At 46.7% G+C, this 23,958-nt stretch overlaps 1 protein-coding gene across 1 annotated transcript in view; it reads right to left on the bottom strand.

Moving 5' to 3' along the window:
- The window catches only part of MBIP (MAP3K12 binding inhibitory protein 1), a 57,300-nt gene extending 33,635 nt beyond the window's left edge, over positions 1-23,665 (bottom strand). The window contains 3 exon segments of the mRNA XM_068251906.1: positions 5,291-5,497; positions 12,814-12,933; positions 23,517-23,665. Of these exon segments, the coding sequence (XP_068108007.1) occupies positions 5,291-5,497; positions 12,814-12,933; positions 23,517-23,585 (396 nt within the window). The 5' untranslated portion in view covers positions 23,586-23,665.
- Between the last annotated feature and the right edge of the window lie 293 nt (positions 23,666-23,958).

The following is a 23,958-nucleotide window of genomic DNA, read 5'->3' as shown; positions in this document are numbered from 1 at the left end:
TTTGGGCCAAACCAAGATACTGGTGGAGGGGGTTCCTGAGCAGTATTTAGATTATTCTGGTGCATTTTGTCCCAAGGCAGCAGATAAGTTACCCCCACATCGCCCTTTTCGATTGTCCCATCAATCTCCGTTCAGGTTGTATGCCCCCCCCCCCCCCCCCCCGGGGGCATTTGTACAATTTATCTGGGCCCGAAAAATTGGCCATGCAAGAATATATCCGTGAGAATTTGGCCAAAGGCTTCATTCGCCTGTCCCGGTTGCCTGCTGGGGCAGGGTTCTTTTTTGTTAAAAAAAAAGACGGAGGCCTGCGACCCTGTATTGATTACCGAGGCCTGAATAAAATCACGGTGAAGAATTGCAATCCGTTACCTTTGATAGATGATTTATTCACACAGGTCACGAGAGCTAAAATCTTCTCGAAGTTGGATCTAAGGGGTGCATACAACCTAGTCCGCATTAGAAAGGACGATGAATGGAAGACGGCCTTCAACACACCCGACGGGCATTACGAGTACTTAGTGATGCCCTTCGGGTTGTGTAATGCGCCGGCCGTCTTCCAAGAATTAATTAATGAGGTATTCAGAGAGGTGTTAGGCAGATTTGTTCTGGTGTACCTCGACGATATACTGATTTACTCTGACAACCTCTCTGAACACAGGATCCATGTCAAATTTGTGCTGAACAAGCTGAGACAAAATATGCTGTACGCCAAGTTGGAAAAGTGTATTTTTGCGGTGACATCCGTCACATTTCTGGGGTATGTGATTTCTACCTCAGGTCTGTCAATGGACCCTGCTAAGGTCACCGCTGCTATTACCTGCTTAGGCAGCGGCCGCTTCCTAATCCGCGTTCCCCTTCTGTTTCAGAGTCTATCACAGCAGCGCGCCCGGCGCTGCTGCTGTGACGATGCAGGGGGCAGGAAAGAGCAGTTCCCCTGGTAACGGCGATACAGATCGCCGCCATAGGGAGCCGCGCTATTTCCTGCACTCTGCATCGTCACAGCAGCAGCGCCGGGCGCGCTGCTGTGATAGACTCTGAAACAGAAGGGGAACGCGGATTAGGAAGCGGCCGCTGCCTAAGCAGGTAATAGCAGCGGCGGCCGCGGGGGGAGGGGGGAGCACTACCTACCTATGCTGGGCACTATACTGGCTAAACTGGGCACTATACTGGCTAAACTGGGCACTATACTGGCTAAACTGGGCACTATACTGGCTAAACTGGGCACTATACCGGCTAAACTGGGCACTATACCAGCTAAACTGGGCACTATACCAGCTAAACTGGGCACTATACCAGCTAAACTGGGCACTATACCAGCTAAACTGGGCACTATACTAGCTAAACTGGGCACTATACTAGCCATACTGGGGCACTATACTAGCTAAACTGGGCACTATACTAGCTAAACGGGGCACTATACTAGCTAAACGGGGCACTATACTGGCTAAACTGGGCACTATACTGGCTAAACTGGGCACTTTACTAGCCATACTGGGGCACTATACTGGCTAAACTGGGCACTATACTGGCTAAACTGGGCACTATTCTGGCTAAACTGGGCACTTTACTAGCCATACTGGGGCACTATACTAGCTAAACTGGGCACTATACTAGCTAAACTGGGCACTATACTAGCCATACTGGGGCACTATACAAGCTAAACTGGGCACTATATTAGCTATACTGAGGCACTACCTACCCATACTGGGCGCTATACTGGGCACTATACTGGCTATACTGAGGCACTACCTACCCATACTGGGCGCTATACTGGGCGCTATACTGGGCACTATACTGGCTAAACTGGGCACTTTACTAGCCATACTGGGGCACTATACTAGCTAAACTGGGCACTATACTAGCTAAACTGGGCAATATACTAGCTAAACTGAGGCACTACCTACCAATACTGGGTGCTATACTGGGCACTATACTGGCTATACTGGGCATTATACTGGCTATACTGGGCACTATACTAGCTATACTGGACACTACCTACCTATACTGGGCACTATACTAGCTATACTGGGACACACTGGGGGGCTGCACCAATCCAGCATTTCCTACCCCCGGCTTATATGAGGGTCAATCATTTTCCCTGGTTTTTCAGGGAAAAGTTGGGGGTCGGCTTATATGCGGGTCGGCTTATATGCGAGTATAAACGCTAAAAGTTCCACTAAATTAGACATTTTCCCTTTCTGGGGTCACTTTACACATTAGTACGAATAGGTCTCAGGTGTGAATGGGAAGCAGGGTTTTAAAATTTGGAGTTAATGCTCTCCCACTCTCTAATACTAGTCAATGGGAAGTTCAACATGGTATCTCATGACAGAGAATTCTCTGAGGATTTTACCAAAAAATAATTGTTGCTGTACATAAAGATGGCCTAGGCCAGGGCTAAGCAAAGTTTGCATGGCTCGGGCCACAATCCTGAAATAGTTCCCCTCCTCTCTTCTTTCCTCCTGCCTACAGTCGCGAGCGAGCGGTAATGGGGGAATTTAAAACTCCCCTGATTGCAGATTCCCATGTCGTATCTCCATGGCAATACGGCATCATATGACACGACACCGAGATGTGCCAACAGGGGTGAGGAGAGGAATCAGTCTGCCCGATGGCGGGCCGGAGTAACAGCGCGCGCGACCCGTATCCGGCCCATGGGCCCGTAGTTTGCCCATTGCTGTCCTAGGCTATAAATAGATTGCCAACACCCTGTAACTGAGCTGTAGGAAAGTGGCTAAGACAATACAGTGGTTTAACAGGACAGATTCCACTCAGAACAGGCCTCCCCATGGTCGACCAAAGATGCTGAATGCATGTGCTCGGCATCATACCCAGAGGTTGTCTTTAGCAAATAGGCATATGAGTGCTGGCAGCATTGCTGCAGAGGATAAAAGGGTGGACATCATCATTAGATAAAAATTTAAGCAGAAATATTGTTCAGTATTGATCTGACCACTGCAACTGAAAGTTTTATTGCCCGATGCAGTACAAAGCTATGAAAAACCTCAGCTGGGCACTGCAGCTGCCCATGGCCCCACCACACTCCCGCTGTGATCAACTGCAGAAAGAGTGTGTGTGTGAGTGTGTGTGTGTGTGTGTGTGTGTATATATATAAATGCTAAAATAGTTTAAAGGACCACTCAGGCAAAAAAAAACCAAAAAAAAAAAACCAGTTAAAATCTGACAGGTTTTGGACTAGTCCATCTACTCGCGGGGGATTCTCATGGTTTTCTTGGATTTCGATAGTATTTCCTGAATGGTAGTTGTTAAGTCTAACTGGCAAAAAAGGTGTCCAAGTGAGTAGGGAGGCTGGAAAACCCTGAGGATCCCCCATGAGGAGATGGACTATTCCAAAACCTGTTGGTTCTGTCAGATTTTTAACTGCTTACTTTTTTCGCTGGATTGGTCCTTTCAACAGATTTTCATTAGAGTCAATGTTTATATTGAATCCATTGCCTAACCCAGAGGTCCCCAACCTGGGGGCCGCGGCCCCCTGGAGGTCCGTGGGCAGATTTCTGGGGGGCCGCGGCGGATCTGGCCTTTCTCCCTCTCCCCCCAGCGGCCGCCGTTCCTGATACCTTATGAGCGGGCGGCCGCTTTCTTCCTTATATTCCCCATAGCCCCTCTCGCATCTCGTATTACAGCAGCGCTTGCTGTGCGACTGCTGTAAGCAGGGAAGGAGGCGGGGCAGTGTTCCCATGGTAACGGCGATCGCCGCTACAGGAAGCCGCTGCCCTATTTCCGACTCTTCCTTACAGCAGCCGCGCGGGAAGCGCTGCTGTAATACGAGGTGCTGCAAGAGGAGAGGAGCTATGGGGAACATAAAGAAGCGACTGCCCGCTCGTAAGGTAACAGGAGCGGCAGCCGCGCGGGGGGAGGAGAGGCTACACTGGGCTAACTGTACTGGCGACACTGGGGCAGCGATACTGGGCTAACTATACTTGCTATCCTGGGCTAACTGTACTTGCTATCCTGGGCTAACTGTACTTGCTATCCTGGGCTAACTGTACTTGCTATCCTGGGCTAACTGTACTTGCTATCCTGGGCTAACTGTACTTGCTATCCTGGGCTAACTGTACTTGCTATCCTGGGCTAACTGTACTTGCTATCCTGGGCTAACTGTACTTGCTATCCTGGGCTAACTGTACTTGCTATCCTGGGCTAACTGTACTTGCTATCCTGGGCTAACTGTACTTGCTATCCTGGGCTAACTGTACTTGCTATCCTGGGCTAACTGTACTTGCTATCCTGGGCTAACTGTACTTGCTATCCTGGGCTAACTGTACTTGCTATCCTGGGGTAACTGTACTTGCTATCCTGGGGTAACTGTACTTGCTATACTGTGGAAACTGGGAAAAAAGGGGGGGCTGCTGCCGCCGACACTAGCCACGCCCACTAGGCTAACTGTACTTGCTATACTGGGGTAACTACTGGCTATACTGGGGTAGCTATACTTGCTATACTAGGCTAACTGTACTTGCTATACTGGGGTAACTATACTTGCTATACTAGGCTAACTGTACTTGCTATACTGGGGTAACTACTGGCTATACTAGGCTAACTGTACTTGCTATACTGGGCTAACTGTACTTGCTATACTGGGCTAACTGTACTTGCTATACTGGGCTAACTGTACTTGCTATACTGGGCTAACTGTACTTGCTATACTGGGCTAACTGTACTTGCTATACTGGGGTAACTGTACTTGCTATACTGGGGTAACTGTACTTGCTATACTGGGGTAACTGTACTTGCTATACTGGGGTAACTGTACTTGCTATACTGGGGTAACTGTACTTGCTATACTGGGGTAACTGTACTTGCTATACTAGGCTATCTGTACTGGCTATACTGTGGTAACTGTACTTGCTATACTGTGGAAACTGTACTTGCTATACTGTGGAAACTGTACTTGCTATACTGTGGAAACTGGGAAAAAAGGGAGGCTGCTGCCGCCGACACTAGCCACGCCCACTCACACCCCCCCACCCCACCCCCAGGGGGGCCCCGGAGAAAATTTTGGTCGGGATAGTGGGCCCTGGGCTCAAAAAGGTTGGGGACCCCTGGCCTAACCTATTGCAAAAAAAACAAACAAAACAAAAACAAAATACTAGTATATGGGTCTCTTAGAGCCTCTGAAAATGTTTAATGTTTGCCAGCCTACTATCTGCAGATAAAAATATCTTGTCTGGTGAGGTGGGAACTCTACTCAAATGCAGCCAGACAACTGCCACAGTACTATTATAGACAGTAACTTCGGCTTCCATGGAATTCCATAATCATAACTTACCTCTGATTTCCCAGCCTGTATCTGTACAACAGCAGGATCCGATAAACAGCTTGTCTGTAACAACCCCTTATCTGCGATACTTTTGGATGAACTACTTCCAGAGTCAACCTTCTCAGCTGACTGCACATCTATCGTCTGGCAGTTCTTTTCGTCATCACTTTTCTCTTTTTCACTTGTAGCCAATGCCAGCAGCTGAGCTAAAATGGGCTAAAAAAAAAAAAAAAAAAAAAAAAAAAAAAAAAAAAAAAAAAAAAGTAGATTTGATTATAAAAAACAATTGTATATCCTTATTTACCTGTGTTCTCATAAAATTCATTCATAAACACACATACATCTGATGTGTAAATTGCACCAGTCAAAATTACAATGCCTGAAAGGCGCACCTGAAGTGGCATAGCCCCATATGCAATTCACTTTTTCTCCTAGGAGATCATTTTTCATCTTCTCTTTAACCCCTTGTGGACCCAACGGCTCTGGCCGCTTTAAGATCAGAGCCATCAGTGCCTTTTTAGGAGCAGCGATTGTTGTGATTGGCTCACCCCTATCACGGGGTCAGGAGCCAATGAAATTGGCTTCTGATGATACATGGAAGCTCTGATGTCAGCGTGACAGCAGAGCCAGCTGATGCAGCAACAGCGAGCACAGCGGGGATAATTGAAATGTACACCCTGGCAAAAACAACAGGACATAAACAGGGCTTAGATTTCAAATCTTTAAAGTACCCCTGACCTAGCTGTATAATATACTATGTTTAATGCTTTTATATTATACGTGCTGTGGCATAAGAGTCACTGTGATTTAGGTTACAGTGCATAAAATAAAGCATTAAACATAGTATATTATACAGCGATGTCAGGGGTACTTTAATTAAATAAATAAATAAAAAAAAAAAAGTCAGATACTCACCTAAGGAGAGGGAGGCTCTGGGTCCCATAGAGCATGCCCTCTCCTCTCCCGGTCCCCGCAGTTGCGCTGGCTCCCCCGTAGCGGTATTCGACCGTTTTGGTCAAATACCGCTGTTTCCCCGCGGAAGGGAGGCTTCGGAAATGCTTCGGGAGCCCGAGTGCTCCTGAAGATGGGCCGCTCTACACTGCGCACTCGCGAGCACCCTCTATGATGCACTCGCGCATGGGCAGTATGGAACCGCCTGTCTTCAGGAGGACCCGGCTCCCCAAGACTTCCGAAGTCCCCGCGGCAGGGGAATTGAACGGGGGAGCCAGTGCAGCACCGAGTGCACCCGGAGAGGAGAGGGAAGGCTCATTAGGACCCGAGCCTTCCCTGTCCTTAGGTGAGTATCTGACTTTTATTTTTTAGTTACATAAAGATTTCCATTAGCTTTAAGATACTTTTTGCACTTTCCTAATGAAAAAGGCACTATTAAAATTATTGGAGTATTTTCTTGCTTGCTGGTGGTTTAAAAGGAGTTTTATTGACAATTTTGAAAATATCACCTAGGAGAAAAAGTTAATTGCATATGGGCCATAGTGAGAGAAACAAAGTGACATGTAGTCCTATTACATTTTCGGTAGTTCCTTACTGTTTTCCTGCACAGCAAGAGTTAAAAAAAAAATGGACTTGTTATTTTTGCAAATAAGCGTGTCCAACAGCTTGTTGAATTCAGCCTATATTCCTGAAAAGTACATAAAATGGGAGTCAGTAAGAAGTCCTTGAGCAAGACTCCCTAAGAGGGAGGGTGGCCTATTAAGAATGTCCTTAGTGGCTGTAGCTCTCAAGTGTTTTAGAATCTAGAACAGGGAAAGAAAAAAAAAAAAAACAAAAAAAAAACAACCCCTATCCAATTCAGGTTTACTTCGATAAATAAAATCATGTTAGTCTGCATTAAGATTTGCGTCTACACTGGAGGTCTAATTGCAATGGTAAAAAGCAGAAAACATAGGCTGAGCAATAGTTCCAAATACAACAGATCTTACGCTTGAAGGCCAAGTATTGAAGTTTAATCTAAAAACCTGGAATGCAGCATTTAATAAAGCGGATTATATATGTATGGAATATACCAAGCAGTACATGAATTCAGAGCATACTCTCCATACACACTTAACAGCTATAGGAATCCATATAAAAGCAGGAGCAAAACAAAAAAAAAGGAGAGATAATACATATAGTGCTCTTCAACCTCTTTCCATATTTGATGGCAACAACAAAGGGTTTATGTGTGAAAGGCAATGGCATATACATTATACATTGTCATTGAAGTAACAGATAAGCCACTACCATAAGTGTGCTCATTGTGTCTGTACATATTCCTGGACTCTGGCAAGTGTTACTTTGCATTGTCTTTTTCTGTCAAGGCTACCGCGATATACTGATGTTTTACAAACGTGAAAAGCAAGTGCGTCCGGCTGAATGGAAAACAATTATATCATAGCAACAGGCTGGCATTGGAAGTAGGGTCTGACTGTCTAGTTTAGGACAAACATTACTGCTTGCTTGTTTAGAATCAGCATTTTTCACCGAGTACAACAGTTATTGCACCAGGAATTTTTTGTAGTACACGTGGCAACAATAACAGCACAATTTTACAGACAGTGATTATGGAGCATTAAAAAGGAGGAACTCCAGTGAACATAAGGTAATGAACAAAAGTGCTTAATTTTTACAATTATGTATATATGATTACATCAGTGTTTGCCCATTGTAAAAGCTTTCATCTCCCTGATTTACATTCTGACATTTATCACATGGTGACATTTTACTGCTTGCAGGCGATGTCTGTGTAAAGAGATGATGCATGTTTGGCAGTTGGAAACAGCTGTTATTTCCCACAATGCAACAAGGCTCCCACAGTGTGATGTCAGCACCATGGCCCTGACATCACACTGTGGGAGGGGTTTCACCACAATATCATCAGTCATACAGAGCCCCTTGATGATCCATTTCAAAAATGAGCCATAAAAAAAAAAAAAAAAAAAAAAAATGATGTCTCATGGCAAAGGGGGTGTCAGCTACTGATTAGGATAAAGTTCAATCCTTGGTTACGGTTTCTCTTTAAGACAGACATAAGACATAGGTTCATTAAAGCGTGAGAAACCAGAAAGGAGGTGAGAGGCTAGGTGGTTTTGCTGGGGAGGGGGCTAGAGTTCAGGAGGAGGACTGCTTAGGGGAAGAATGTGTCACTGTGCCTGGAGGTTTTGGTGGGGATGGTTCTGATGAGAGAAGGCTTAAGAAACAACCATAGGAGTGGAATTATCATGCGTTATCTTGTTGGCCCTGGTCCTCAGTCTAGATGAGTAGAGGATGACCAGCGATGCAACATTGATTACTCTTTGAAGTTTGTACCTGTGGCTTGTGGTTGCGCCTGCATACCAGACAATAGTGGAGGAGCAGAGGATAGAGTAAATAGTGGCAGTGTAGAAGCTGGTCAGCAGCTCTCACTGCACTCCGAACTTCCTGTTTCACCAATTATAATACTGCTTCCTACACCAACAGTGCCCAGGATTCAATGATCCAGCTAAACTATAACTGTGCCAAGGCTCGAGTCTGCACTTCCTTAGAAGTAAACTGCAATTAGAGAAATAAGGAGGAAGAACAGTTGGCCACTTTCTTAAACAGAAAACTGCCTAGCTTTAACGCTAACTCTCGGACTTAAATCTTTTCCGTGACTGAACTGACTAAGCATGTAGTCCAAGTGTACCAAGGAAAATTAAAATTTGCATGCTTGTTTCAAGTCAGTGGTGCAGGGTAAGCTGAAGCCACTTCAGTGTTCTCCCCAGGCTCTTTTAGCCGGGTGCTCCACCCAGGTAGATTTGATGACCACCCGGCTGTCATCGGCTCACTTCCTCACCTCCTCCTATGCTGTAAGCAGAGTTGCCCTGCATTTTCAACTTGACCCACCCGGCTACTTTTTCATGCCACCCGGCTACTATTTCATGCCACCCGGCTGGAAAAAAATTCTGGGGAGAACACTGCACTTGATTAACATGAAAGAAAGTAGTTTTTTCCTTTTCACTTTAAAGGGAACCTAAACTGAAAAGGATTTGTTTTTTTCCTTTTAAAATAATACTAGTTGCCTGACTCTCCTGCTGATCCTGTGTCTCTAATACTTTTAGCCACATTCCCTCAACAAGCATGCAGATCTGACTGATCTGAAGTCAGACTGGATTAGTTGCATGCTTGTTTCAGGTGTGTGATTCAGCCACTAATGCAGCTAAAGAGATCAGCAGACTGCCAAGCAACTGGTATTGTTTGAAAGGAAACACCCATATCCCTCAGTTAAGGTTCCCTTTAAGACAGGGGTGTCAAACTCAAAAAGACGGAGGGCCAAAATGAAAAACTTAGACCAAGTCGAGGGCCAACAGTCATATTTACCCCCCCCCCCCCTCCATTTGGAATGATCGCACAACACCTGACAATTTGCACCGTGTGCTATAGCCGCGGTGGAACAAAAAAAAAAAACCAAAAAACACATCCTTGGTATAGGAAGGCAGGTAGCCAGATATAGGTGCCCCCAGTAGAGGTTAGCTAGGTAGGTGCCCCCAGGATAGGTGCAACCAGTATAGGTTAGCAAGGTAGACGCCTCAAGTATAGGTAGCCATTATAGTTGCCCCCAGAATAGGTTAGCTAGGTAGGTGCCCCCAGTGTAGGTTAATAAGGCATAGGTGCCCCCAATATAGGTTAGCTAGGTAGGTGCCTCCAGTATAGCTTAGCTAAGTAGGTTTCCCCAGTATAGGTTAGCTAGGTAAGTAGGAGCCCCCAATAGGTAGCCAGCCTTATCCTCCCCGTTCTTCCCCCGGCCGCCACTCCTTTAATTCATGGAGTCGGAGGCCCGTCCTGCACCGAAGTCTGCTCCCTTCATCCTGTTCACTACATGCCCGGCCCCCGGCATGCAGCACAGGAATGACCTGTGACGCGAAGATGGTGGCTCCCTCGGTAACGTCGCATATACAGGATACGTGACGTTACCGAGGGAGCCGCTCTGGTGTCTTCACGTCACAGGTCATTCCTGTGCTGCATGCCGGGGGCCGGGCATGTAGTGAACAGGATGAAGGGAGCAGATTTCGGTGCAGTACGGGCCGACGACTCCGTGAGGTAAAGGAGCAGCGGCCGAGGAAGGAGAGGGGCAGGCTAGCAGGCCGAGGAGGAAGAGATAAGCCTTCCTTCCTTGAGAGGCGGAGCAAGGGAGTGATTGAGCGTAGCCATGCTTTATCACTCATACGAGAAGGGAGAGCAGAGCCGGCCACCAGAAGAGCAGATCAGGGGCGGGAGGGGGCGGAGCTGGGAATGTGGCCGCGGGCCAAAATCAATGTAAATCATAAAAAGCACTTGTGGGCCAATTTTTATGGCTCTGCGGGCCAAAGTTTGACACATGTGCTTTAAGGACATGCTCTTGCCAGTCAGCCTTTTCTTCTGTGGGGGGGAAGAATGTGCCCTCTATATGCACAACAATAACATCAGTCAATCATTTTTCATGATTAGCCAATCATTGAAGTGGAGACTGCCGACAAAGCTACATACGAACACACTGGGTCTGAACTTGGCTGTGGCAGACGATGTCGACCGACATGGCCGAGCATTGGGAGTCAAACCAGTGTATGTACAGCAGCCAAACAACATCTGGGGGCCTGTTGGCCGTCACACTATGGAATGCCCTTACCGCCATGCACCCAGTTTAGCACTTGCGACCGAGACTTTCCAGCATGTCTGATCAATCTGTTAGTCCGATTTTGGCCCGAAATTGATCAAAACCTTGACATGTTGTGACACTGGTTTTCTTCAGATTTCATAAAATGATCGAATCGGAAAGTAGGTAGGTCCATTCTTGTGCCAGATTTTCTTCAACACACAAAGTAATGATGATCCATGAGATTTGGTTCCCACTTGAGCCAGACCACATGCGGCCAGCGGGAGTGGACAGTGTAATGTCCACTCTGATGGTCCGCTTGCAGCCCGTGGCAGATGCATTACCCCCATATGCTATATAAAGGAACTCATCTGCCTGTCTGGAATTATCGCGGACAGCAGAGAATTGCGGTCCGCTTACCGCCACTGATGGATCCGTTGCAGAGTGACAAGTGTGAATGACAAGTGTAAACAGCTATGGTTTATAAAATAGGAGCTATTCATTATCAGTTTAGCAATGAGCGGAGGACAAAAAAAAAAAAAAAATTAAAAAAAAAAAAAATGTACGTTTTCAGTTCAAGTGCCAGCATAGAAATTCAGCAGTCTCGGTAAACACAGCTAATATGTAAACACAGGATGTTAACTCTTTGTCTGCTTCCATGAAAGCAGGAAGTATACACTGCAGATTTATTGCAGGAGTTCTGTAAGCTGTAACAAGGAAATGTTTTTTTCTGTAAAAGTTATTATTCTGTTGCTTATCTTTTAGAGCAGAGAGGAAGTTCTGAGTTCAGGTCTGCTTTCAAGGATACCAACGTTAAAAAGAAGCACCCAAAAAGAGTATATACATACATCCACAACGGCATCCGCTCCTAGACTTTGTCCTCTGTCCCCAAGCCGCCCCCCCCCCCCCCCCCCGCAATGCTCAGTTTTTCCACAATCCATCCTGTACTAGTCCCCAACCACAAGTGGTCAGGATATGCAGTAACATTTTAACCTTGTTAAGGAGTAGAATAGATTTTAGGGATGAGGCCTATGTCTTATGTATTCTTTTTAGTGACAAACTGAATAAAAAAAAAAACAATAAAAAAAAAAAATGGTATATTCGGCACCAAAAATAAAAACAAGTGATAGAATATAAAATACATATATTGTTACCTTAGGAACTTGGCTTTTTAAATATGTATGCCATGAGGGTATATTACTGTTATTTTTGAAAATAAGGTACTGTAGCCATCGATAGTGTTCAAGGAGAAAGCAAAAAATAAAACAGAAGAAAAAAAAAAAAAAAAGAGATACCTTTATTTCCAAATACAATACTGTCACCATGCATTGTACTAGGAACGTAATCTAAACGTTGTGATAACCAGGATGGATAAACAAATACAATTTGTGGGTGTAACTTATGGTTAGCACTGTTTCTTGTAAAGCTATAATGGATGTAAATGGAGAAATGGCATGTTTTTCCCCTTTTTCCCCTTATCTTCCCTTTCAAATGCATAGAAAATAAAGTTAATTTCTAAACAAAAATATCACCCACCAAAAACCTAATTTGCCCTGAAAAAACAATATATAGATCATATAGAAGTGATAAGTAGTAATATAGTTGTGAATGAATGGGAACAGCGCTAAAATGTGAATGTGCTTAGGTGCCGAAGTGTTAAACTGAAAATAAAAATAAGAGACTAATTTCCATGCTACTAATATTCTATTTATCATCTGTACTACACATAGAATTGATTATCTCATAAGTTTATTTTCACTTCAGGTTCATTTTAATATCTTTTATTTAAAAAAAATAAAACTGTGCACATGTGCTGATTTTTTACATAATTACTTAAACTGCAAAACCTTGAGCTGTGCTTCATTAACTTTATCTCCACTAGTGCATCTTAAATGGCCTCCAGGACATAAACACCAATCGGCTGTTACACACAAGTGGAGGTTACCTGCAGATCAGATATGTGTTGCTGAAGTACAGAGCAAAGGAATGCAGGGCCCACATCTGGTAGGCTCTGGATCTGGTCCCAGTTAATGGTAAATCTCACCGCATCTTCAGGCTGTTGAAGCTGAGAAGGGAAAAAAGCAACAAGTTAATCTACATTTTAAATAGCTGAATTTACATACTCTACTTACCCAGCTCAGATCAGCCAGATGTCTGCATGGGGAATGCTGAGCAGGTGTCATGAAGTTAACTCTTAAAATGCATTCAACAAAAGATGCAGGTTTCTGAGAGTAAAAGTGTTTCCCCAATTTATTTCTATATATAGTATAATTTCAGAAGTGGACATCACTTCTGTGTGCAATTCAAGATGATGTGCCAAGGTCTGTGAGTCAGGCAGCACTCCTGGCTCCAAGTTCAAACTGCAGAAAGTGAAGACCGGCACCATCCAAATGTATCATAGCTCTGTTACACACATAAGACATCATATACGACGTTTCGGAGGAATTACCTCCTTTTTCAAGCTCATGTCAGTGTCTGACAGTGTTAGACACTGGCATGAGCTTGAAAAAGGAGGTGCTCCCTCCGAAACGTTGTATATGTTTTATGTGTCTGTTTAACATTAAAGAGCTATATATGGTATAATGAACCAAAAAAAAAATACAGAAACTACATGCTCAGTATTAAAACAAGACAAATCTGAAAACAAACGTATTTGGATGTAGGACGAGACTCAGAACTTCTTAAAAATATAAGCCTTTAACGTGTAGTTGGTTTACAAGGCCATCTGGAAAATGCACATTCTGTGTACAGCAAAGTCCCCAGTATCCGGGTCCGGCGGGGATCACCTGATGCCGGATACATGCGTTTGCCGGCTGCTTGAGCAACCTGACGAAATAGCACCAACCTCTTTCCCTAAATACTTATCGAGGCTCCAGCAATGTCTGGCAGTCTCCCAGAATCTTCTTGCGGGCTCTGAGCTGCTTTCCAGCTTCCACAGTGCACAGAAGCCAGAGTGTCAGCTGACCAGCATTGGGTCATGTGACAATCCAACTTCCATACACGGATACTGGAAGCCGCTAGGAGCCTGCGAGGAGGTTCAGAGAGAGACTGCCAGACATCACTGGATCCTCTGTATGTATTTTAAATCACGCCAGCACCCAGAGGAAGCCCCCCAAAAGTGGATTGCGTTATCCATCAGGCATGCTAGTTAGTTGAGACTTCCGGTTGCCAGAATTCCGGATAACGTGGATTCTGCGGTGCTTCCTTTATACGCCGCACTATAGCGCTCCCCGAGTTTAGCAACAAGATTTGTAGCCAACTCGAAGGTAAACAGAGGGGAGAGGAATTCCCTGTTTAAAATGCAGCCAGGGACATTCCTACAGGGTTTCCTGAGCTGCCATTGGGCATCTCTCTCCCCCTGGCTCCTGCCGCCCGCGCCTCCCTGCACGCTATGAAAGACACAGTCCCAGGGGTCAAGCAAGTGAAAGTGGGACATTGCGGCCCACAGGAGCAGCGTTTTTTGCGGCTACCTGATCCGCTTAGCCCTGCGGATCAGGTAGCCTAGTTTTTTTTTTTTTTCTTTTGAGCCCACCTCCGGCTCTCTTAACGGAGAATCAGTAATAGAAAAAAAAAGTGCCTTCCAATAAATACAGAAAGTTTGTTGTACTTATCCATTGATAAGAAGTAGATGCTTCAGAGCAAGTGCGTAACACACAGACAGACACACCTCAGACAATAGAAGGCGGCTCTGGTATGGCAGAAGCATGTGGAGAGGAGGTGGGGCCAGACAGGAAAGCAATGAATAATAATAAATAGGACGGATGCACAAACTTGCAACTCTCCAATCAGTTTGTCAGCAGCAGAGGGAGAATGTTTGAGAAAGATCATCCAATGTACCAGTAAACAGCACTGCTACACCCTAGAGTTTGCTGCCTGAATTACAGGATTCAGGTTTGCATGATGATAATTCAGGCAGAAAACTCTAGGGAGTAGCAGCGCTGTACAGGTGAAACTCAAAAAAATTTGAATATTATGCAAAAGTCCATTTATTTTAGTAATTCAACTTAAACGGTAAAAGTAATATATGAAATAGACATATTACATGCAAGGTATTACAAGCCTTTATTTGTTATAATTTTAATGATTATTGCTTACAGCCTATGAAAACCCCAAAATCAAAATCTCTGACCATTAGAATATTTAGAAAATGTTCAATATTCTAGGCTCAAAGTGTCACACTCTAATCCGCTAATGAATTTAAAACACCCGCAAAGGGTTCCTATTTCATATATTAATATCACCTTTTAACCCCCCCCCCCCCCCCCCCCCCCGGCGGTATAATTCCCGCAGCTGCACAGCCGCGGGAGGGTTTTTTATCGCCATTTCTTTTTTTTTTTTAGCATGTAGCTAGCCTAGCGCTAGCTACATGCTTCCCCCCTCCCCTCCGATCGCCGCCGGTGCCGCTTGCCCATAAGGAAATCCTGTTCTGAACGGGATTTTTTTGAGGTCTTCCCCCGTCGCCATGGCGACGAATGGAGTGACGTCATCGGGAGTCCCGATCCACCCCATAGCGCAGCCTGGCGGCGATTGGCCAGGCTGCGCAAGGGGTATGCGGGGGGGGCCCTGTTTCCGCGGCGGGTAGCGGCGCATCGGCGGCGGCGATCAGAGCAAACACGCAGCTAGCAAAGTGCTAGCTGCGTGTTTGAAAAAAAAAAAATGTAAATCGGCCCAGCAGGGCCTGAGCGGTACCCTCCGGCGGCTTACCCAGTGTCACTCACGGGGTTACCGCCAAGGAGGTTAAGTTGAATTACCGTATTTTTCGGACTATAAGATGCTCCTGACCATAAAACGCACCTAGGTATAGAGGACAAAAACCACGGGGAAAAAAAAATATATACTAAACCTGGTGCATCCATGGTGAAGTGGCATCTAGTGGATTATGCCCCTTATGTACCTCATGCCTCCTTATACCTTGTGTTTCCCTGTGTCCTTCATGTGTCCTCCTCTAGGCCCCCTTTGTGTGCCTCTGTGTCCTCTATTTGTCCCCCTCTGCATGGGCACAGTACAGGGAGTCCCAGACATTGTGGCTGGTTGGAGGTTAGTATTGGCAGGCGTTCACAAGTCAGGAACTCCCTGCATTTGGACTATAAGACGCAGTGACTTTTCTCCCCACTTTTAGGGGAGAAAAAGTGAGTAATATAGTCCAAAAAATACATTACTTTGAGGCGGCAGATGTTCAGTGGCGGAAAGGAAATTGCTTCAGTGTATCTGCACAGCTACTTGGGGGGCTTCAGAGATGAGCGGCAGCCCGGCGGGGAGCTCTGGGGGTCTCCTTATTGAAGGAGTCCCGCAGATGAAGTGGTGGAAGATGGCGGTAATGTTTAGTGTGCGCATGTGTGGGGAGCGAGGCTGTGGTGCTGAAGGACAGCACCACAGGGTAAAACCTCACTGCCCCATCGCCCGTAACATGGGAGCATCGCTCAGGCTTTCGCCTGAATAATGCACCCAAACGATCGGCCATCACACAAGTGAAACTGGCAATAGGATTTGCCGGTAATCCTCGCATAATGGCAAGGTGATAAGTAGCTCACACCTGCAAGAAACTCATCACCTTGAAAAGCATCAGGCCCATTGTTTATTACACTCTCCCATAGGCCTGAACGATTTATCGTTTAGGGATCGAAATCGCGATCACGGAAATGACGATTCCGTGATCGTGAAAGCAGCGATTTTTAAGATAAAACCCTTCTGCAGCAAGTCCAGCAGACTCTTCTCACATGTGCGCATCTCGCCGCTCCGTACAGCGGCAGGTCAGCGGATCAGATTCGCGGCAGAGGAGGCAACTCACTCTCCACAAACTTCCTCCTACTATACAGCCTATCAGATGAACGGGTGGCAGACTCCGCCCGCCGGCTCTCACTCTAGTTAGCTTACTCCGCCTAGCCTTGCCTCCAGCCCTCCTCATCAGCAGGGCGGGCGTCATACTCCGCCCACACCCCTGTCACTCAAGTTTTGAGTTTTCACAGCTCCACCTCTCTCTCTGCACAGCGTGTCAGCCAGCGTGTTGATAATGATGACTGAGCTGGGACTGAGTGGTGTGCTGTGCTGATCTGTTGTGCTATTCTGCAAAGTTCTCCACATAAATTCACAGTGCCCCACTGCCCAGCAGCAAAGGAGCTGAGGCTGCTATTATTTGTAAGCCAAACTTGTGGTTGCAGGGCAGGTTTGATAACTGTCCAAAGCCAAGCTTGATTAACAGAGGCTCTCAGAGAGCCAAGGAAGGACTCTGCTGGCTTGCTGCTCGCAAAAAATTATACCTGTTGTGAAATTGTAAGCTGCAACTGCACAGCAGGCCAGACTTCAGGAGAAGGATTGCCTGGACTGACCCCTTCTCTAAAAAAGATTAACAGTCTAAGGCCTCGTTCACATCATACGCGCTTCCGTGCGGATATGGAAGAGCGTATGATGTGCTGAAACGCAGGAACGGCAGAAGGGCATAGACTGCCCTTCTACCATTCACATCTACTGCGCTGCGCAGCAGTACAATGCGCTGGGAAGCGCTTGCGTACTGCTGCCTGCATTTTGCCCGGAAGCGCAGAGCTGATCCCATCACTGTCAATGGATGGGATCAGCGGCGCAGATGGCGTGCGATCGGATGCGCTGCGTTCGCATCGCACGGCCATCTGCGCTCCTAGATGTGCACGAGGCCTTAGTGTGAAGCTGTGTATTGAACTATACTTTGTTATGGGCCCGGAGCTGTCTTCTTGTGGCGATCACGTGGTAGCTCACCAATAGCTCCTGCACCGCGTGCTTTGATTTAAAAAAAAAAAAAAAATCGCGAGTCGAATTGAAATTTCTGACAAAAATCGTGCAATTCAATCTTTTCCTAAAATAGTTCAGGCCTACTCTCCCGATCTGCTGCTGACATGCTGGACCAGAGAGCTGTGAGTGTGTGATCCTACCCCTTGATTATTATTCACTGCTCTGCTGGCTGGCCCCACCTCTGTATGTGCTGCACCGATAAGAAAGCCATCACAGCCAGGTGCTCACAAGAATTAGCCAGGCGGAGCACCCAGCTAGTAGGGCTTGTGGAGAACACTGTAACGCTGTCTTCAAATACCACCAACAGTGCATGTTTAGAGGAAATCCGCAAAGGTAATTCGTCAGCACTGCTGTGGGCATGCATGTAATTAAGGTGACGGGAAACTCGGGAACAGGGCAAAGCCGGAAAACGTCTCACCCTGCTCCTGCAAAAGTCCTGGCAATGTTAATTACTATTCCCCCTACAGGCAGGCCGAGACTCAGAGGTAAGACGTAATTTGTCTGCCAACTATTGCAGGTAGCTGAATTACGCAGTTTTTTATAGTAATTTGGGCTTCGTCTTTTGAAGGCACTAATTATTTCACCTGTGAATGTTTGTGGTTTTCTGCAAAACATGTACACAGTACTGTTGGTGGTACTTAAAGAGAAGGTTCAGGGACTAACAAAAAAAAAATAAAAATCCATTTCCACTTACCTGGGGCTTCCTCCAGCCCGTGGCAGGCAGGAGGTGCCCTCGGCGCCGCTCCGCAGGCTCACGGTGGTCTCCGGTGGCCGACCCGACCTGGCCAGGCCGGCGGCCAGGTCGGGCTTCTTCTGCGCTCCATGGTGCGTTTCACGCCGGCGCGATGACGTCATCGGACGTCCTCCGGGCTGTACTGCGCAGGCTCAGTAGTTCTGAGCCTGCGCAGTACAGCCCGGAGGACGTCCGATGACGTCATCGCGCCGGCGTGAAACGCACCATGGAGCGCAGAAGAAGCCCGACCTGGCCGCCGGCCTGGCCAGGTCGGCCACCGGAGACCACCGGGAGCCTGCGGAGCGGCGCCGAGGGCACCTCCTGCCTGCCACGGGCTGGAGGAAGCCCCAGGTAAGTGGAAATGGATTTTTATTTTTTTTAGTTAGTCCCTGAACCTTCCCTTTAAGGACAGGGGTGGGAAGCCCTGCCATAGAGCATTCCCTACCCACTTTGTGTCCCCTCCTTCCACCATCACGCCCCCCCCATTCCAGCATCTGACTTTAATGTCCAAAAAGGCTTTGGGTCTCCTAAGAAGGCTATGGAAGTACTCACCTCTATGAGTACTTCCAAAGACAAGCGCCTCGTAATGTTCGTATGCGCGTGCGAACTCACGCGTGCGCAGTTTGGAGCCGCTCATCTTCTAAAGACACTTGGAGACCCGAGTACTTCCGCAGCCTTCTGGGGAAACCCCAAGATGCAGCCGGTGGGAAATTTGAACAGGGGCCTGGCGGTGGAACGAGGGGAAGCAAAGAGGACTGATCCCTCTAAAGGATCCAGAGCCTTCCTTCTTAGGCGAGTATGCAACTTTTCCCTCCCTGGTGGTTACAGGTATCTATGGTAAACATTCCTGGTGGTGACATCATCCAGGTCTTTCATAATGTGCAAAGATAGAAAGGCCTTCATGGATCTAGATTGCTGAAAACACTGCTAGGTTTGATGTATCAGAAGGCCGGACCTCAGCAACATACTGGCTAGTCTGTTAATCCTCCAATTACCACTCAGCTAATAATTATTTATCCAAGTTCTTTAATATAATTGAAAAAGAGCTCAGATAAGCCAAAAAAAAAAGAAAAGTGCCATGGAAAATGTAATCTTACTAGAGATGACAAAATAATACTGTATGCATTAAAGCAGATATCTCAACTGATTATCAACCCGAGTGACAAGGGAGGCAATATTGTGCAGCTTCCTGAGGCAGACTATGTAGATGAGATTAAGTGGCAGTTGAGTGATAAAGGCACTTCTATTGTATTTTGATCCTTCTCCTGCAATTATTGCAAGAATTAATGGGATCCTGGATGACGCCAGCCATAAACTAATTATAAGTAATCTGAGTGGGTGTATGCATGTCAAAGAGTACACTGTACCTAAGATTTATACTAAAGCAAAAATTCATAAATGTTTGACAACTCTCCAAGGCATCAAATCAACCTAGCAATTAAAGGTTCAACAAAACCATGAGTGCAGTGTTCTCCCCAGAATTTTTTTTCAGTTGGATGGCATAAAAAAGTAGCCGAGTGGGGCACGACAGGGCAATACAGGGCTGGTGCTTCTCTGCTCAACTCTGCTTACAGCACAGGGGGAGGATGAGGAGGCGAGTCGATGGCAGCTGGGTGGAGCACCCGGCTAAAAGAGCCTGGGGAGAACACTGGAGTGCCTGGAAAATTTTGTTGACAGGATGCTAAAACCATTATCTATGGTTATACATGTATGAGGCAAGTTGCCTAGGAAAAGAGCGCAACTCAACCCCTGAAGCAACAATCTAGGGCCATCATCGTACAGAAGTTTTGCTTTAACGCTAGTGACGCGCTTTGATGCTATGCTGGGGGTGTCCAATAAAGCAAGGCACAAGGAGTGTCACATGGCAGGTGGAGTATTATTTAGAAGTACAATGCTCCTGGTGAGCACTTGGCCAAGTGCGTCCACCAGGGCGTTAGCTGGATGAGGCGTTGGGGTGGGGTTGCTGTACTCATGTCAGATTCCCAGTCAGCTGGATAGAGTACTGGTCAAAGAGACACCAAGCACTTCCTAAAAATGAAATTTCCACTTACCTGGGGCTACCTCCAGCACACCGTAGGCTGTAAGGTCCCCATGGCGTCCTCCTGGCTCATCCCCCAGTCCCCGGATGGTGGCTCCGTTAGCAGACGACTTCTGTCTGAAGTCGTCCGGTCTGGTTCCCTCTTCCTGATGTGCGTACTCACGCTGGCTGGCTACACGCCATCACGCCGGCCGACATGACAGTCCTGCGCATGTGCGGTCCAATATTAGAAAACTCCACGTGCGCAGGACTCACACCGGCTGGAGTGAAGCTGGCCGGCGTGAGTACGCACATCAGGAAGAGGGAACCAGACCAGACGACTTCAGGCCGAAGTCATCTGCTAATGGAGCCACCAGCCAGGGACCGGGAGAGGAGCCGGGGGGACCTTGTGGCCTACAGTGGGCCGGAGGAAGCCCCAGGTAAGTAGAAATTTCATTTTTTAGGAAGTGCTCGGTGTCTCTTTAAGTCTATTGCCTTCGATGTAGGGTGCCTTCGATGTAGGGTTTGAGCCTTTGACCAGGGTTTAAATGCTGGCTCAGGCCAGTACCTAAAACAGTAAGGAGTCTTTGGGCAAGGAGCCAGTGAAGCGCATCCTAAGTGGCTGCAGCTCTAAAGCGATTTGAGTGTGCCAGGAGAAAAGTGGAATATAAGGATCTTGTCCCTGTCGTTTAAACACACAGCTCTCTGGAAGTTCACAAAGCAGTGAAGAAGCCATTATGAACTGGGCATGCACAAGTTCAAAACCATGTATGCCCAGTGAAAGAAAGCACTCATGCATGAACGCTCCATTTTACTGGGCATAGATATTTTTTTAAAGTGGACCCAAACTAAAAATGACCACATCTTGCACCATAATTAACATTACATTTTAACAAGAAATCCTAAATACTTTATAGTTTGTTTGTTTTTTCAATTCTAAAATTCTTTTAACTCCTTCCAAGCTGAAGCCTCAACCTCCAAAATCAAAAATGTAGAAAAATCCCATATTTCTGTGTTTCCATTTTTCAAAATGGTTGCCTGAAGTTGATCCAGCGATCCACTTATCAAAATTTTTCAACAGTTGCTGAGGTTTCTTAACTAGCTAGTATTGCTGTATTTCCTATTTATAATGCTGCGAGTGCAATATATTCAAAGATCTGCTTTTAATTGCTCCACTCTTGAATTTTTTGCAGACACATAAATCTAACTTAAACAGATGCTTAGCTAAGGAGAGTGAAGACTCAGGATCTTATTCGGGCTTCCCTCTGTGTTCTGCACCCCCCTCCACCTCTTCCGGCATAAGCACGGCAATGCAGTAGCCGTACAAGCATGGCTGTGCATGGGCAGTAATCCTCTGTGCTTGTGTGAATGCATGACCGCACTCGCCACGGAGAAGCGCGACCACAATGTGGAGGGGCCCACTCAGTAGTGGGAGAGCAGACTGCGCGGAGAGGAGCTTCAATAGGATCCTGAGGCTTCTCTCTCTTTAGAGAAGTATCTCTTTCTGAATACCAGGTTTGGTTTGGGTTCTCTTTAAAGGATACCCAAAGAGTAATGTCCTGATGAAATGGTGGCTACAGGCATGCGTGGGCAGGAGTCCTCACGCTTACCGCAGCTTCCGTACCTTGCCACCCCCCTTTCCTAATTTGTAAAAGGCCCAGTTAGTGTGCACGAGTCAGCCAAGGCATGCACCGGAAGTCCTCTGCCCTCCTTGATCTCGCTCCCATGCGAGCCCTCTGCACATGTACAGCTATGAGGCTTAATGTAGTGCGATCAAGGAGCTGCAGAGCCAGCTAATGCATAGTAGTGTGCAACTTGGCCAATTCAAGTGCACTAACAGGATCTATTACAGACGAGCATTGGAGGAGACAAAAGGAACGTGAGGTGCGGTAAGCATGAGGTCTCCTGCCCACAGATGCCTGTAGCCACCATTTGATCGGGACCTTATGCTTTGGGTAGCCTTTAAAGTGTAGCTGAAGGCAAATTAGGATAAAAAAAAAAAAAAAAAGTAGAGACAGGCCTCTGGATAATCCAAAGATTTCACCCATCCTCCTCAAGCTCGCCAATGCAGCCCTAGGACAATATTCGACAAGTGCTTGTTGAATAGGTTTGTGTAGCCAGCGCAGGCGTACGATAGCCTGCACAGAAGCATGCAGCCACTTATACACAGCTTTCTCCCAATGCACAAGCGGCTACACCCTACTGTGCAGGAGCAGGCCATCAGGTCTCCTGCAGTTGCTGTCATTCACAGATGGAAGTATGGCCACAAAGAGTGTCCCATGGAACAGCAGTGGGTTCAAGAAGTGTCAGAGAAGCCTCTGGAGCATACATGTCAAACCCCGGCCTGCAGGCCAAATCTGGCCATCAGAGCCATTAAATTTGGCCCTCAAGTGGTTTCCCCACTTTGCATTATATTTGGGCCACTCTGGACAACCAGGGAAGCTTTTTTGGAGGTGAAGCAATAGAACACCAGGGAAGACATATAGGGGAGGTAGGGGGTAAGTATTAAACACTAGGAAACTGTATAAGGGAGGGAGGACCACTGGACACCAGGGAACTGTATAGGGTTTGGAGGGAGGCCACTAGACACACAGGGAGGAAGGTGGACTGTAGACTTTGAGGTTGGCCCAAGACTAGCTGTGTATTTTCGGCCCTCTTTGTATTTAAGTTTGACACCCTTACGCTGGAGGCTCCAAAGCCTCTACTGAAGTACATATTCAACTTTTTGGTTTTAAAATCACAGGTTTGCTCAGCCATTGTGGGGTATTTACCTATCTTTGGTGCAAGGTGTAGTTTTGCATGACTATGTACGTATGTGGTATGAATGGCAAATATTAGGGGAAGCATTTGCTACCCATATCTACCGGGAATTTATGTATGAAATGAACTACAAGAACAAAAAAAAAAAGAAAATCTCCTACAATCACAATGAAAATTGTAGTATTCCCTTTTAGCAACAGCACAGTACACAAGAGGAGAGGGAGCCCGTGCACTCACCACTGTGCAGCAGAATAAGGCAATGATACAGGACCAGAGCCAAGGCAGGTTTGTGACATGGGGCCGAATTTGGGAAAGGGATAATTTGTTGGGGGAGGGTAATAGAAACATGTAGCAGCTTGCCGTCTCCGGAGCTCACCTTTCCTACGCAGCCCTGCAGAGCCGCCAGGATCCCCCGCTCCACTTCAGCAGCCATTATGCCGAGCATTATGCTTCACCCAAAACTAGCAGATAGCAGAATCCTCCTAGATCCTAGCGGGCTAAAGGACCCTAATGACGTCACTTACTCATGTGACCTCCACGCACGTGGCCACGTTAGCGTCCTGGTTACAGGAAGGAGATCGCTGCTGACCTGGGGAGGAGAGTCTGTGCAAGGAGGAGCAGTTGCTGGGGATCAACACTGGAATGACATGCTGGTACTACTTGGAAAAGAGAGCGACTGGCGATGGAAGCTTCAGATGCCGGGATCAGTAAGCTACTCCCACCGCTATCTGCTGCTGAACTCTGCATGGGGAGGAGGGAGACCAGTTAACCCACCAGGGGGCCAGTATATGATCACTAGCCCACCCGGTAAAGCTATG

This window comes from Hyperolius riggenbachi, chromosome 9 (genome assembly GCF_040937935.1).
Source record: "Hyperolius riggenbachi isolate aHypRig1 chromosome 9, aHypRig1.pri, whole genome shotgun sequence".
NCBI lineage: Eukaryota > Metazoa > Chordata > Amphibia > Anura > Hyperoliidae > Hyperolius > Hyperolius riggenbachi.
The sequence above is the reverse complement of the archived record's forward strand: the minus strand, read 5'-3'. Positions and strand labels throughout refer to the sequence as shown.